The sequence below is a fragment of the Drosophila takahashii genome, chromosome X, assembly GCF_030179915.1.
Source record: "Drosophila takahashii strain IR98-3 E-12201 chromosome X, DtakHiC1v2, whole genome shotgun sequence".
Taxonomy (NCBI): Eukaryota; Metazoa; Arthropoda; class Insecta; order Diptera; family Drosophilidae; genus Drosophila; species Drosophila takahashii.
In genome coordinates this window covers 9,001,538-9,014,774 of record NC_091683.1, presented here as the reverse complement: position 1 = coordinate 9,014,774, position 13,237 = coordinate 9,001,538, and the positions used below count along the sequence as shown (strand labels likewise).

Sequence of the window (13,237 nt, the reverse complement as noted above, 5' to 3'; positions counted from 1 at the left end):
TTTTAATGGTTTAAGTGCAAATCTAAATTTACATTTATTTAGTGGCCTTGATAATTTTTAAAGCTATGCTGCATTGTTTCGAGCAAAACGGCTGTTATGCATTGCCTGAATTGAAAATAAGGTATATAAAATGGGAAATAAAATAATACTAATAAATTTAAAGAATAATAAAGAAAAATAAAATTAATAATAATAAATACAATATTTAAAACATAAAATTAATAAATTAAAATAAATTACAATGAAAATCTTTAAAAGTAAATTAAAATATTAAACAAAATATTAATAAAACTAATTTAATTTACTTTTAAGTTTTCTATGTTTTTTCACATATTTCTCAACACTTTTTAATGTTTTGAATTGTTTTCTTTTACCTTTTTTCAGTGCCAATCAGCCGCCAAATTTAACAGTATTATCGGCCAGCTCGGCAACGAACACGCCCACACCCACGCCCACTGCCCGCCAGCCGAAATCGGCGACGGTTCTCAGCCAGGCGTTGTATGCGGGGGTGGGAGTTGGCGCGGGTCCCAGTTCAGCCGGCGGATCTGGATCGGGATCGGGATCCCTTTCGGGGGGCAGCGAGAACAGCGACCTGATGATCCGACTGCGCGAATCGATCAAGCAGAAGGAGGAGTTCCTCAAGTCGCCGGTGCCAGCCTCCCTTTCATCCTCCAACTCCGCTTCCTCCTCGACCAATGGCAACCAGGCGCCGCAATCCTCCTCGTCGCCGGCACAGCAGCAGCAGCAGCAGCAGCACTTCTTTCCCTCGCACACGCCGCCAAGTGGAGTTGGTGTCCAAGTAATGGTGCCACCGCCACGCAGTCGCCACCAAGTGATGTTAAAGCAGCAACAGCAGCAGCAACAACATCATGTCCTTGGCTATGATATGTACTATTCCGGTGGCAAGCTAGTGCAGCGATCTTCCACGGCTCCCGGAAGTGTGAGCCACCACCAGCAGCAGCAAATTCATCATCACCAGCAGATCCAACAGCAGCAGCAGCAGCAACATCGCAACCAGGTGATGATCAACAACAATGCCAAGTATGCCAAGGATCTGGACTATTTTGAGACGCTGCAGGAGACGGGAGTCACCAATAAGGTGTAAGTAAAGTAGAGTACTGCATGAGTACACTTGAATTGACAAACAAGTCAATTTTTTGAAAATAGAGTTAACTGGCATCACTTTTTTCACTTGATCACTCGTATGGAAAAACAAGTGATTTAAGCACAGAATAAAAGTGAGTGGGAGTAATAAAATTACTAAGCAAACTATTCAGGTGATTTGAAATTATTTTAAATCTATTTATTTTATATTAAATCCCTTGTTTTTCCTTATGAAAAAATCCAATGAAAAAAAAGTGATCCAAGTTAACTGATTTTAAAAATTGACTTTCAAGTACACTCATGCAGGACTCTAATGTAAAGCGGTATATTATATAGTTTCCCTATTTTATTCCCCAGTTTCGAGCGCAAACTGGTGTCGCACATGTCCAAGGGCTTTGATCCCTTCAAGCCGCTGTCGATCAACACCAGCGCCATGGAGTCCTCGGCCAGCACATCGAGCAGCTCCACGGTCACCTCGACGGTGAAGAAGCAGAGCGTGCTGTACGAGTCCCTGCAGCAGCATCCGCTGGCCAAGTACCATCAGACGCAGCATCAGCATCAGACGGCAACGACGACGGTGGACGGGCAGACGAGCAGTCGGATGGAGCTGCACAAGGCGACGCTGGCGAATGCCACCATCGATCCAATGCCACCATCGTTGCCGCCGGTGGCACCCAGCAGCAGTGAGTTCTTGGTTCTTGGTTCCTGGCTCAACCACCATCTTTACCTTTTCCCAGCTATTAAGTTACTTAACATGAATCCTTTTTGTGCTTCGTTTTTTTTTTGTATTTGGCGCAGAGTTTGTGGATAAGCCGCCCGCGGGCTCCTCCTCCGTTGCCACCTTGGCGGACATTGCCGAGAGCAGTGGTAGGTCCTTGGTAGCCCCTATATTATATAATTTAAACCCTATGAAACTGGGAATATTTAAATGAATTTCTTTTAATTTAATTTCGATTTTATACATTTATTTTTTATAAATTTCTTCGATTTTGAGTTCTTTAAAAGTACATATTTTTCAAGTACAACCTTAAAAGTAATTAGATTTACCATTTGATCTATATAATACAATCTAACCCCTGTGAAACTGGGAATTTTTGTATTTAATATTTTCATACAATTATTTTTTATAAATTTCTTGAATTTCCCGATTTCTAAAACTGCATATTTTCCAATTCAGCTTCAAAAATCAATTAGATTTCCACTTAGATGCATAGAATATTTAATAGCTCCTGCATTTAGCTTGGGAAATTGAAGTAATCACGTTTAAAACTAAATTAAAAGCTATTACTGAAGAAAGAATCAAGAAATATTCAGCGCAATGGACACGCACACTAATTTTTAGAACGTAATTAGAAATGATGGCCAAGGTCCTGCAAAACGTAACAGCTTAAATTGGGAATATTTTTCACACATACATATGGTTTAACGCACTTGGGGCGGTATTGAATATTTTATTAAGCCCTCATTGAACGGATATGATATAAGTTGGTAATCCATTTGATTTTCGCCACATTTGCAGCGGCGGCCATTGTGGACTGTGCGGTTGTGGGAAGCGGCAACGTTGTGCGGCGCTACAAACCTCTGTCATCCAGCTCCTTTGACGAAGGCAAACCGATGCGCAGGATCTCCTATCTGCGGGCCACCAACAATGAGGCCGATTTCAATGCGGCGGAGGCAGCAGCAGTTGCAGCAGCAGGAGGCGGCGGAGGAGATGCAGCAGCTCCTCCAGCGGCTTCTTCATCTGCTCCAGCACCCACTCCCGCACCCTCCGCACCCGCACCCCTGCCCATTTCGATCCCCATTCCGGTGGCTGCTGTCGTGGAGCCGCAGAAGACGAAATCCCTGGTGGAGGAGCATCCGGATCCCACCTACGATGTGATCGGCGGCACTGGCGGCGGTCACGAGTTCATCGAGACGCCCAACGGCCTGGAGGATGTGCGTCTGTCGGCCCACGGGAGTCGCAGGGCCTCCATGAGCAGCGACATGCGCAGCAGGTTCGTTGGATTATTATATTTAAAATAATAAATACATTTTAATTTTAATTGAATTTATTTATCTTATTTAATAGCATCCACATTGATGCCGAGTTGAATGGCAAGTATGTGCCCAACGAACTGGAGGCCTTCGAAACGGAGATCGAGATCAAGTCCTCCTGCATCAACGGAAAGGTATAGTAAATATAAAATATATTATAATTTATTTTTTTAAAAAAATTTATACCGTATTTTATAGCGCATGTCCGAGTACCGATCGTGGCGTCAGGTGAAGCTGGAGATCAAGGGCGATTTGCTGCGCATCTACTCAGGCCGCCATGCCAAATCGGAGCACAATGCAAGTGTATTATAAAAGAATATAGGAAATCCCTTTAACTAATAGCAAACTAATTCCATCTTCAGGTGATAGAACTCGATATTAGAAACTTTAAGTTCTTCGACGAGTCGCTGGATAAGAAGAAGTACTTGATTCGCATGCAGTCGAAGCCATCGCCCAGTGGCGCCCACTTGGCCACGCTGGGCAACGAGTTGAATTTGGATGAGGCATCTGCTGCTGGTAATCACGACAAGCTGCTGACCTCCTCGGGCAGCAGCGGTGTAAACGAAGCCACTCAGCAGCAGCAACAGGCGGCGACGAACTCATCATCAGCCCTCACCGCATCCACCTCCTCGTCCACCTGCAGCAGCGGCGGTCCCTACACGGAGATCCTCTTCAAGACCAAGAGCAGCAACGAGATGAAACGTCTGTTTGGCCTGCTGCAGTGGAAGGACAGCCTCAACTACGATGATAATGTATGTGTTGTTAGGGGAATTTAAAGTTTAAACCAGGGACCGAAAATAACTGTTATTGTACATTTTTCTTACCAAAAAAATTATTCACTTTAAAGAGTCCTAAACATTTTTTAAATACACCATTGTTTTTGTTAGCCATTGTTGTTTATAAATCCGTAATGATTTTTATTTATTTGATTTTTATAATAGAAATCAAAAAATAACTGTTATTTGTTGATTTTTATGTATAACAGTTATTCCTTTGACATTTAAAAAAAAATTAAAAAATTAAAAAAAAAAAAAAAAAAAAAAAAACCAACCGTGCATATTGTATAACTATATTTTTTTTAAAATTAGTTTAACCCACAAAATTGTCATAAATCAAGATTGAGTTTTATTTTTGATCACGACGAATAACTGTTATTTGTCAACATTTATTATAAAACTCAAAAAAAATAGTTATTCCTTGAGTTTTACTTTACAAATCAGAAAATAACTGTTAAAGTGTGATTTTTCTAAATCTAAACAGCTATTAATTTCTATTTTTTTCCTTACAGGAGCATCAGCAACAGGGAAAACAACTGGCGGAGCCACAGAAGACAGCGGCCAGTGCCAGCTATCTGGACGATGTCCAGGGTGGCGGAGGAACAGCAGCTGCCGGAGCAGCGGACAGCTCTCCGCTGAGCTCCCATTCGGGTGGGATTACAGATCATCATCATGTCTCGGCTCTGCCAGCGGCTGCGGCCATTGTGGCCGCCACCAGCGACTCCATATCGCCGGTGATGAAGGCCAGGAAGTCGTCGTCGCACAAGCATATACCCGACAAGGATTTGGGCTCGCCAAAGTCGAAGAACTGGAAGGATTTGCTCTTCCGCCGCGGCGGCAGTGGCAGTGGCACTAGCGGAGGAGTCTCTCATCACGACCTCGCCTCGCCATCCTCGTGTGCGGCCAAGCAGATCGGCTCCATTGGCGTTCCCCTGCGCAGCTGCCCCATGTCGAAGGTGAATGCCTGCGTGCCGCATCTCGTGGAGGTGTGCACGAACATTGTGGAGACCAAGGGCCTGGGCGTGGTGGGCATCTATCGCATACCCGGCAACAAGGCGGCCATTTCGGAGCTCTCCGAGCTGGTCAACACCAAGGATTTCCAGTTCGAGAGCTGCGCGAGTGACGATCGCTGGGAGGATGTGAATGTGGTGAGCAGTCTGCTCAAGCTGTTCATTCGCAGCCTGCCGGATGCTTTGATGCCGGCTAGCTACTACATTAATTTCATCGAGGCGGACAAGAAGTTCGGCCTGGAGAGGATTGTGCTGCTGCGCGAGATTGTGGAGTCGCTGCCGCGTCATCCGTACGAGACCATGAAGCATTTGATACGGCATCTGTGCCGCGTTAGCGGAAATTGTGAGGTCAATCGCATGGAGCCCAAGAACCTGGCCATCATCTTTGGGCCCTCGATCATCCGGACGCCGAACGACACGCTGGAGACGGCGGTCAAGGATATGAAGCATCAGTGCCGCATCGTTGAGCTGCTGGTCACGCAGGTATTGCTATTGTAGTTTATATATTTATTAGAATTTATTTAACATTTTATTTGGCCTTCCAGTACGACTACTTCTTTGAGGGTGGCAGTCTGCCGGATTTGGCGGAGGTGAGCGGCGGTACGGCCGCCGTGAATGCCGCCCAGCCGCAGCAGCAGACGCAGGAGGATCAGACGAGCATGCTGCTGCATAATCTCTCGAAGATCGAGCGGATCACCGAGCGGGAGACGACGCGCACGTCGCGCTTCATGCCGCAGCTGAGGCGCAAGACGCATGGCAAGCGGAGCGCCGTAAACTCGGACACGTACTCCGGCGAGAGTGTTCTGGTAAGCGGGAGCTCCTCCTCCAACAACACAAGCACCACCACCCACACCAGTAGTAGCACAAGTAGTAGCAACACCATCACCACAACCATCAGCACCACCACCATCCAGCAGCGACGGGCGCAGCGCAAGGCTGTGCAGAGCATTTGCGACCAGGCTCTAATCCTGCTCCTGCCCACACCCCCCTCCTCCGTCTCTCTTCCCTTTCAGTCGCTGGACTACGCCAAGGTATCGACCTCCGCCTCGGCATCCGCCAGCAGTACCGCCAGTACCTCGAGCAGCTGCAAGGTGGCCTCCGCATCCGCCTCCGCTTCGTCCTCGTCGAGTTCCACCACCAAGTTCAGCTCCTCGTCGTCGTCGGCCTCCTCGACCACGGCGGTGGCCGTTTCCTCATCCATCTCGTCCACATCCTCCAAGTTGTTGAGTGCCAACTTCAAGAAGCGCAGCACTGGAGGATTTCTGGGTTCGAGATCATCGCACCAGACGACGCGCAAGGCGAGCCTGGATGAGAAGGACTCGGGTCAGTCGTCGGGCAGTCTGGGCCACAGCCTGGGCGTGGGCCTGAATCTGGCCAAGGAGCAGCAGCGCAGCAGCGTGGACATATCCATACTGCTGACGGACGACGACTCCAGCAGCAGGCTCAGCGATACGGGTAAGTATTGAATGAGAATTAGAGCCCTGCGTGAATCATTCAATTGTTGTTTTATCATAGTATGCCATAAAATTTCTGATTTCTTTAATTCAATTCTATGTGAAAAAAATTGAATGTTTATCTAATTCATTTCGAATTAATTGAATGAATAATTTTTATAAATTTTTTGAATTTGCCAGATTTTTGTTTGTTTTTTTTGGAAAATTTTTAACAAATCAAAGTTAACTGTATAGTAAATAAAATGCAGGCAGATTTAATCACCATATATGGCCCATTCTTCTTCAAAAGAAATTGTCGTTTGAATTATTTCGGAATTCATGCCATTCATTCATTCAATTCTATTAAACTCAAAATTCGAATTAATGAATTCATAAAAAACAAAAAATTCAAAATAATTCATTGAATCCATTCATGCAGGGCTCTAATGAGAATGAATGAAAGATTGAAAGTAATTATTAAATATATCCCTAACCAGGTTCCATGTCGCTGACCACCATCACAGACACGCTGGACAGCAAGCTGCGCAATTTGAGGAGCGGCTCTGAATCGAACGACGAGAACGGATCGCCCGAGTTCCCCAAGAACCGGCGGCACACCCTCGGCCAGCCGCTGCACCTGCACTCCGAGAACATTCCGTATGCGGACGAGTCGCCCGAGCGGCTCTTCCATCAGTTTTGCAATCCCCTCGACGCACCACCGCTGTCGCTCCATCTGAGTCGCTCCTGCACGGCCACCAATACAATTGGCGATGAGAAGCCATCGAAGCAGTCGGGCAGCGTTGCTCCTTTGCCGCCCAGTCTGCTGAAGGCGGCCCACAAGCTGCAGCACTCGGCCACGGTGCCCATACATCAGGGTAGCTCCACGGCACCCACGAGTGGAGCGGCCACGCCCGTTGGCACGCCCACTGGGAGCAGTGGCGTCGTCGTCGTCGGCGCCATTCCCTCGCGCAGCTCCTCGAGCAGCGTGACCACGCTAACCAAGAGCATACATCCCAGATTCAGTAACTATTTGAGCTACGAGAGGAGCAGCGCAGCGGCAGCTGGTGGAGGAACCTCTACTGGATCCGCAGGAGGAGCTGCCTCCGAGGACGATTCCGAGGGCTCGACCACCAGTGATCCCAAGGAGAAGCTGCTGCTCGGCGAACGACCCTCGCCGTCGTTTTTTCTCGAGCGCTACAACAAGAAGAGACGCGATCATCGGTTATTTCGGAGTGCCAGCTTCAATTGCCGCAACTACTCCACCAGGCACATGACGAGCACACAACCAGCGGGAGTAGCCAGTGGAGTAGCTGTAGTAGTGGGCGCGGCCTGCTGCCAGGCACTGAGTGCCGCCACCGGGCTGACCAAGGACGAGAAGACTGACATGAACCTGACCAAGAAGCGCCAGATCCAGAACAAGCAGAATCGTTCGATTAAGCGACGCCACACGGTCGGTGGTCCGCACGACTATTCGGCCAGCAATGGCAGCTGCTCGAATCATGCGCACGGTCATGATTTGGCGGCCATAAACTACAATCACCACAATCGCCATCATCAGCAGCAGCTGCTGAAGCTGGGCAGCGCCTCGTCCGCCGGCGGAGGCAGTGTGGCGGCGGCGGCCGAGACGACGACGACCACAACGACCACCACCACGGTGCTGCGGCGATTGGGAGGAACAGCGGCGACTGGGCAGGCTGGCGGCGAGGCGAGTGTGGCCCTGCCAGGATCTAGTTCGGGATCGAGCAGCAATAATAATAACTCGCCGCAAAGCGATGGAAGTAATGGAAATGGCGGAGCAGCTGGAGTTCCCTCGAGTGTCCAACCAACTGGGGTCACCAACAGCAGCGGCAGCAACAGCGGCAGCAGCAGCAACAGCAGCAGCAACAGCACCACGCCCGCCGGCAACGGAGATCAGGTGTTGGAGGTGGGCATACGCATCAAGAACATCAACCGAGGACGCTTCTAAAGAAAAGGATCTCTGTAAATCTGTAAAATCACATATATCAAAAGTGCAGATTGCTGCAGTGAAACCTCAACCTAAACCTAAAATAGCAGTTGCTTAACAAGCACAGTTTACACGAGTATTAACAGGGTTTAATATGAGAAACAAAGGCATAGGATGAAGTTATTTAACAATAGTCTGTTAAACACACAAATGCTAAACACACATTTTAAAAACAAAAGTTTAAATGAATGTTAACCTGAGTAAAGTTGCTAAACAAAAAAAAACAGGAGTCGTTGTAGTAAGAAGAATTTGAAGATTTCCATGTAGCAATGTCAAAGAATTTGATTTAAGCTACTAGAAAATGCGCAAAAAATACTCTAACCTACTTCGATTCTGTAAAAAATAGTCACCATAATCTATATTACTATATATCTATTTCAACGTACAGTTGCAAAGTTGAGTCCGAATTGGGTTTTAAAAGTTAACCAAAAGGAATGTAGGAAGCGATTTGATTGCAAAACAAATCAGCAGAGCAGTTAAAATACGTATTATCACATATTCTATCACGATATATTATATATTCATGTGCAGCAGATCCCAGGGAGTTGTGTTGTAAGCCTAAAAACTGTCAAACGACATTGAATATTCATAAAAAAAAAACCCAAGCAGACAAACAGTAATAAAGATACATCCGAGATTGAAACGCTAAATGCACTCTACTCCTAAATACACAACTCCCGGGGCAAAAGGAAATCTTAACAATGCAACGCAGAAAAAACAATCTTAGATGAAAACTCTACGAGGGCAGGAAGTAATTTATTCGCACACACAAAATACACAAAACACACAAATTAAATGGGAACCAAGCTAAGATCTGGATTTAGACAGAGAGAGATATATAGCGAGAGACAGAGAGAGATATATGCGGGGAGACGAAGGGTTAGAGATAGAGAGAGAGAGAGAGAACTATTTTGTAAAACGTATACAACACAATACAGAAAAATCGCATAAATATCCACCTATGTATAGGAACAATCGAAAGTGTCGCCTGTCCGGGAAATCGGACGAGTCCCCCTGACAACCAAGTTGTGCTAGGGATCCCTTGATAGGGATCGCTTTTTGTTTAGTTTAAATGTGCATTTGTTTATTTTTTATTTGTGTACCTGTGTACCTGCTGTAAGAAAAAAGTGGAGGAAAAGGGGATCCCATTTTTGGTGCCTTAAATTATTTGCTTTAAATTCTGGAAAACCTATTTTTCTACCCACAACATTTTTTTTTTATATTTTTTGGATAAACAAAATTTTTTTTACCTCGGGCGGTGCTGTAGGAAATGCATGATATAGGTGCAGCTATATAACTCTATAGCAGGGACATATACACATATATTCCGCACAAAAAGCTAATGTCTAGACAGGCGACCGGAAGAGGGATACCATGTTCGAAATGGGGTTTGATTGATAAAGTGACCATATGCTTACGCATATAACGCATGAGAAACGGCATAAATTTACATTTACATATATAATATTATATATTTTTGTGTAGTTTGTATATGATTTAAGTTTGGCAACAACAAGAACGCATAAAAGTACATGCAAATATATATGATTAAGCAATTAGATTATAGTTGTATAGTATTCCTCCCATTTTTTTTGCTGTATATACGATTTAATTTTTTTTCATTTCATTCACAATTATGATTTACATCCCCCCCCCCACAAAAAAATGGATATATAACGGATTATATATTTTGTACGCATTTTGTTTTGTTACCCGAAGGCAGAAACAAAAACTAGAAGGCAGGATATGAGTATATAGAAAGAACCCCAAGCGCGTAACGTTGCTATATAAATATTATGATTAACTAAAAACAATTTTTTGTTAGACTTTAGGTAGTTATTTTTTAAAAATTGTATTTTCTATTATACATGTATACATCTATATATATTTTATTTGTATTATGATTTTTTTTCAAACAAAAATAAATGTGGATTTTCTATAATGCTATAAACGACGACACAATAAAAAAGAAACAACCAATATTAAGAATAAATTGTACAAGTATAAACCGGAAACAAGTAGTTTTATTTACACATTAACTATATATTATATTATTCCGTATAAATGATAATGATCCTATGTACAAAAATGGCTCGGTGAAGATCTGTGGCTGGGGATCTCAGAGCTTGGCCTGCGGACCCGTTCCCGAGATCTTGTAGACGAACTCGTGGGCCACATCGTAGTGCGGATTGCAGCTTTGGCGCACTCTCTTCAGCCACGCCCGAATTTTGGGGTACTTGATCCTAACATCATAGTCGGCCATGCCTAATACAAAAAGGATAAAGAATAAAGGTAAATATTACTTTATTTATATCAATAATAATCCCCTACTCACGAGTCTGTTCGATTTCGCAGGCTGCAAAGATGTCCGCTACGGAAAGAGTGGATCCGGTGAGGAAGTCCTTGCCCTCCAGCCACACCTCCTCGACCACATCGAGATTGCGCTCCATGTGCATGCGGAAGGTCTCGATCTTGGCCTCCGAGGGAGTGCGTCCGGTCAGCAGCGGCTCCAGCCACACGGTGCGGAAGTACATGGCGCATGTGAGCCGCAGCGACATGTGCTGCCACTCGAGGAACTCATCCACGCGACTCTGGTCCACAAAGTACTTGGGGTACAGGTGCTCCGGGATTTTGCCCTTGGCGCTCAAATAGCGCAGAATGGCCACGCTCTCCGCCAGCTTGTAGCCGTTGTCATGGATGCAGGGCACGCGCTGGAAGCGGTTAATCTGCTGCTTGAAGTCGTCGGTCAAGTGCTCGCCTTGGGGGCAAAGACCGTGGTTAAGATAAGATTGTAACTACAAACGACGGCGCTGGGTCCATGCCTTTTAAAAATTCTTATTGATGTGATGAAAAAACTAGGAGCTTTAAGGCAATTTTTAAAATTAAATTAATTAAAACGCCATTTTGTAAATAAAAAATACAATTGGCAATAAAATATAGATTTTCAATAAAAAAGTGCATTTTTCTTAGTCATTTTTTAGCTGTAACTTGGCCAAAAATTGTCCAAAATCAAAAGGACGTACTGTTTTGAACAGCTAACAACCTAATAAATAATAACATCGTACTTTCCATCTTATTTAAAAAAATTAAATTTCGAACCAATTTTTACGTTTTTGATAAGGGGTTACATCATGATTTTTTCCGAAAAATGGCAAAAAAACAAAATGTCCAGGTTTAAATGCCAATCGTTTGGAAATTTAATAACGAGTTCAGAAAGGTATGACAATCCATATTTGGATCAGTATTTCCATTGTTATGGCCGAAATACGAATTATTTTGTTGTAAAAAACTGGGATATTGGTTTTTGGTAAAAAATGAATTTTTTCTTTTCGTTTTTTTACTGTAACTTGGCTAAAAATGGTCCTACACGAAAAATGAATACTGTTTTGAACAGATAACTAAATAATAAATAAATCCATGAGACTTTCAGGGTGATCTTGAAAAAATAAAATTTTCGTTAATTTTCCATTTTTTTATAAGGGGGTACATCATGATTTTTTACGAAAAATGGCAAAAAAATAAAATGTCCAGGTTTAAATGCCAATCGTTTGGAAATTTAATAACGAGTTCAGAAAGGTATGACAATCCATATTTGGATCAGTATTTCCATTGTTACGGTCAAAAAAAGAATTATTTTTACAGTTTTTTCATTGTTAAGATAACATTAGTTTCTCAATAGGAAATATTATGAAAATTATAAAAAAACTATATTTTGATAACACATAAATAATGTAAAAATTAAAATAAAATAATAATAAATAATAACTAATTTCTATAAATAATATTTTACAATTGTAGCATAGCATAAGTCTTTTAAACATGATATAAAACTGTCACATCATCATGATAATCAAATTCATCATAATACTGCCCTCAACATGGACCCACCCTGAATACCCTTACCATTCCGCAGAGCCACCACGCAGTCTTCGAAGGGCATGTTGCTCAGCCGGAAGATAATGAACAACGCCCTCGAGGGCTGCGACATCAGGTCATAGTAATAGCGGATCGGGGACGACATTTTCAGGTTCGTTGGCTGTCTGAAGGGAACTGCAATGGAGATTGGGAACGTCCAATTGCATTAGTAAACAAAAAGGCACCGGTCCAAAGATCACCGACGGAAAAACGCGTAGAGCTCCTGAACTGTGTGTATAATATCCCACCGAACTCACCACAAAAACAGTCACTGGGCGACTGGGGCCAAAACATTGAGCTCCGTTTCGATTCAGATCGGAATCGGAATCAGCTGGCTGAGCAAGAAATATATACCAAGAGCAAAATGTTGAGAGCGCGAGCTTTATGTATGTTTATCAACCAAAAGCTTTGCGACCCGTAGAGATGGGCATTTTATTTTTGCAAAAATCACGAAGAGGAAGATATTTTTAATTAAGAAGTCAAAAAGATCTTGATTTTAATTTCGGTAAATATTTTTTTCAGAAGTGTACAAATATTTTAAATTTAATAAAGTTGAATTTGAAAAAATGTACCTACCATTTATATTTAATATTGTTTATGGAATTTGTAGTATTCCGTATATAACCATATATCATAAATTTAAGTTTAGGTGAAAACAATATTTTCTTTCAGCTTACAACAGATTTTATATCCATTCACTTAGGTAAAAAGCTGATATGTATCCCTTTTAAAAATAAGGGTTTGTTACTTTTCCACTAACCTCTGGGATTTTCCACCTCCTCAAGGGCCAATCTCAGCTGATCCTCGTCATTGCTGAGACCAAGTAAAGTTGCCAAAAACGACACCGACATGGCGAGAACCGAGTTCCTCTGAATTAAGCCAGCGAATGAGTTGAATGCAGCCGGTTCGGCTTATATATCCCCAAGTTGTGGATGCTCGCCGATCTGACAGAAAATTCGA

The 13,237-nt window shown here is 43.5% G+C and overlaps 2 protein-coding genes across 8 annotated transcripts in view; one reads left to right on the top strand and one right to left on the bottom strand.

Moving 5' to 3' along the window:
* Nucleotides 1–10,380, top strand: part of RhoGAP19D (Rho GTPase activating protein at 19D) — a 41,120-nt gene extending 30,740 nt beyond the window's left edge. For 3 of the 6 annotated variants that reach the window (XM_070219023.1, XM_070219024.1, XM_070219025.1), the window contains 10 exons: nt 385–1,101; nt 1,462–1,787; nt 1,903–1,971; nt 2,624–3,098; nt 3,173–3,272; nt 3,337–3,435; nt 3,501–3,890; nt 4,427–5,407; nt 5,470–6,379; nt 6,855–10,016. In XM_070219023.1, coding sequence (XP_070075124.1) covers nt 385–1,101; nt 1,462–1,787; nt 1,903–1,971; nt 2,624–3,098; nt 3,173–3,272; nt 3,337–3,435; nt 3,501–3,890; nt 4,427–5,407; nt 5,470–6,379; nt 6,855–8,323 — 5,536 coding nt within the window. In that variant the 3' untranslated portion in view covers nt 8,324–10,016. Of the gene's footprint in view, nt 1–384; nt 1,102–1,461; nt 1,788–1,902; nt 1,972–2,623; nt 3,099–3,172; nt 3,273–3,336; nt 3,436–3,500; nt 3,891–4,426; nt 5,408–5,469; nt 6,380–6,854 lie in introns of all 6 variants that reach the window. The other 3 variants (XM_070219028.1, XM_070219026.1, XM_070219029.1) reach the window with 3 other exon arrangements.
* Nucleotides 10,369–13,219, bottom strand: GstT3 (Glutathione S transferase T3). 2 transcript variants are annotated; one of them, XM_017157391.3, is made up of 4 exons: nt 13,038–13,219; nt 12,266–12,412; nt 10,698–11,120; nt 10,369–10,627 (listed from the first exon to the last, which is right to left on the bottom strand). In XM_017157391.3, exons 1-4 carry the CDS (start codon nt 13,126–13,128, stop codon nt 10,482–10,484), a joined length of 807 nt encoding a protein of 268 aa, XP_017012880.2. In that variant the 5' UTR covers nt 13,129–13,219; the 3' UTR covers nt 10,369–10,481. The 2 variants fall into 2 exon arrangements, with proteins under 2 accessions (XP_017012880.2, XP_017012881.2); XM_017157392.3 differs by lacking the exon at nt 13,038–13,219 and adding an exon at nt 12,535–12,645.
* Nucleotides 13,220–13,237: the final 18 nt, after the last annotated feature.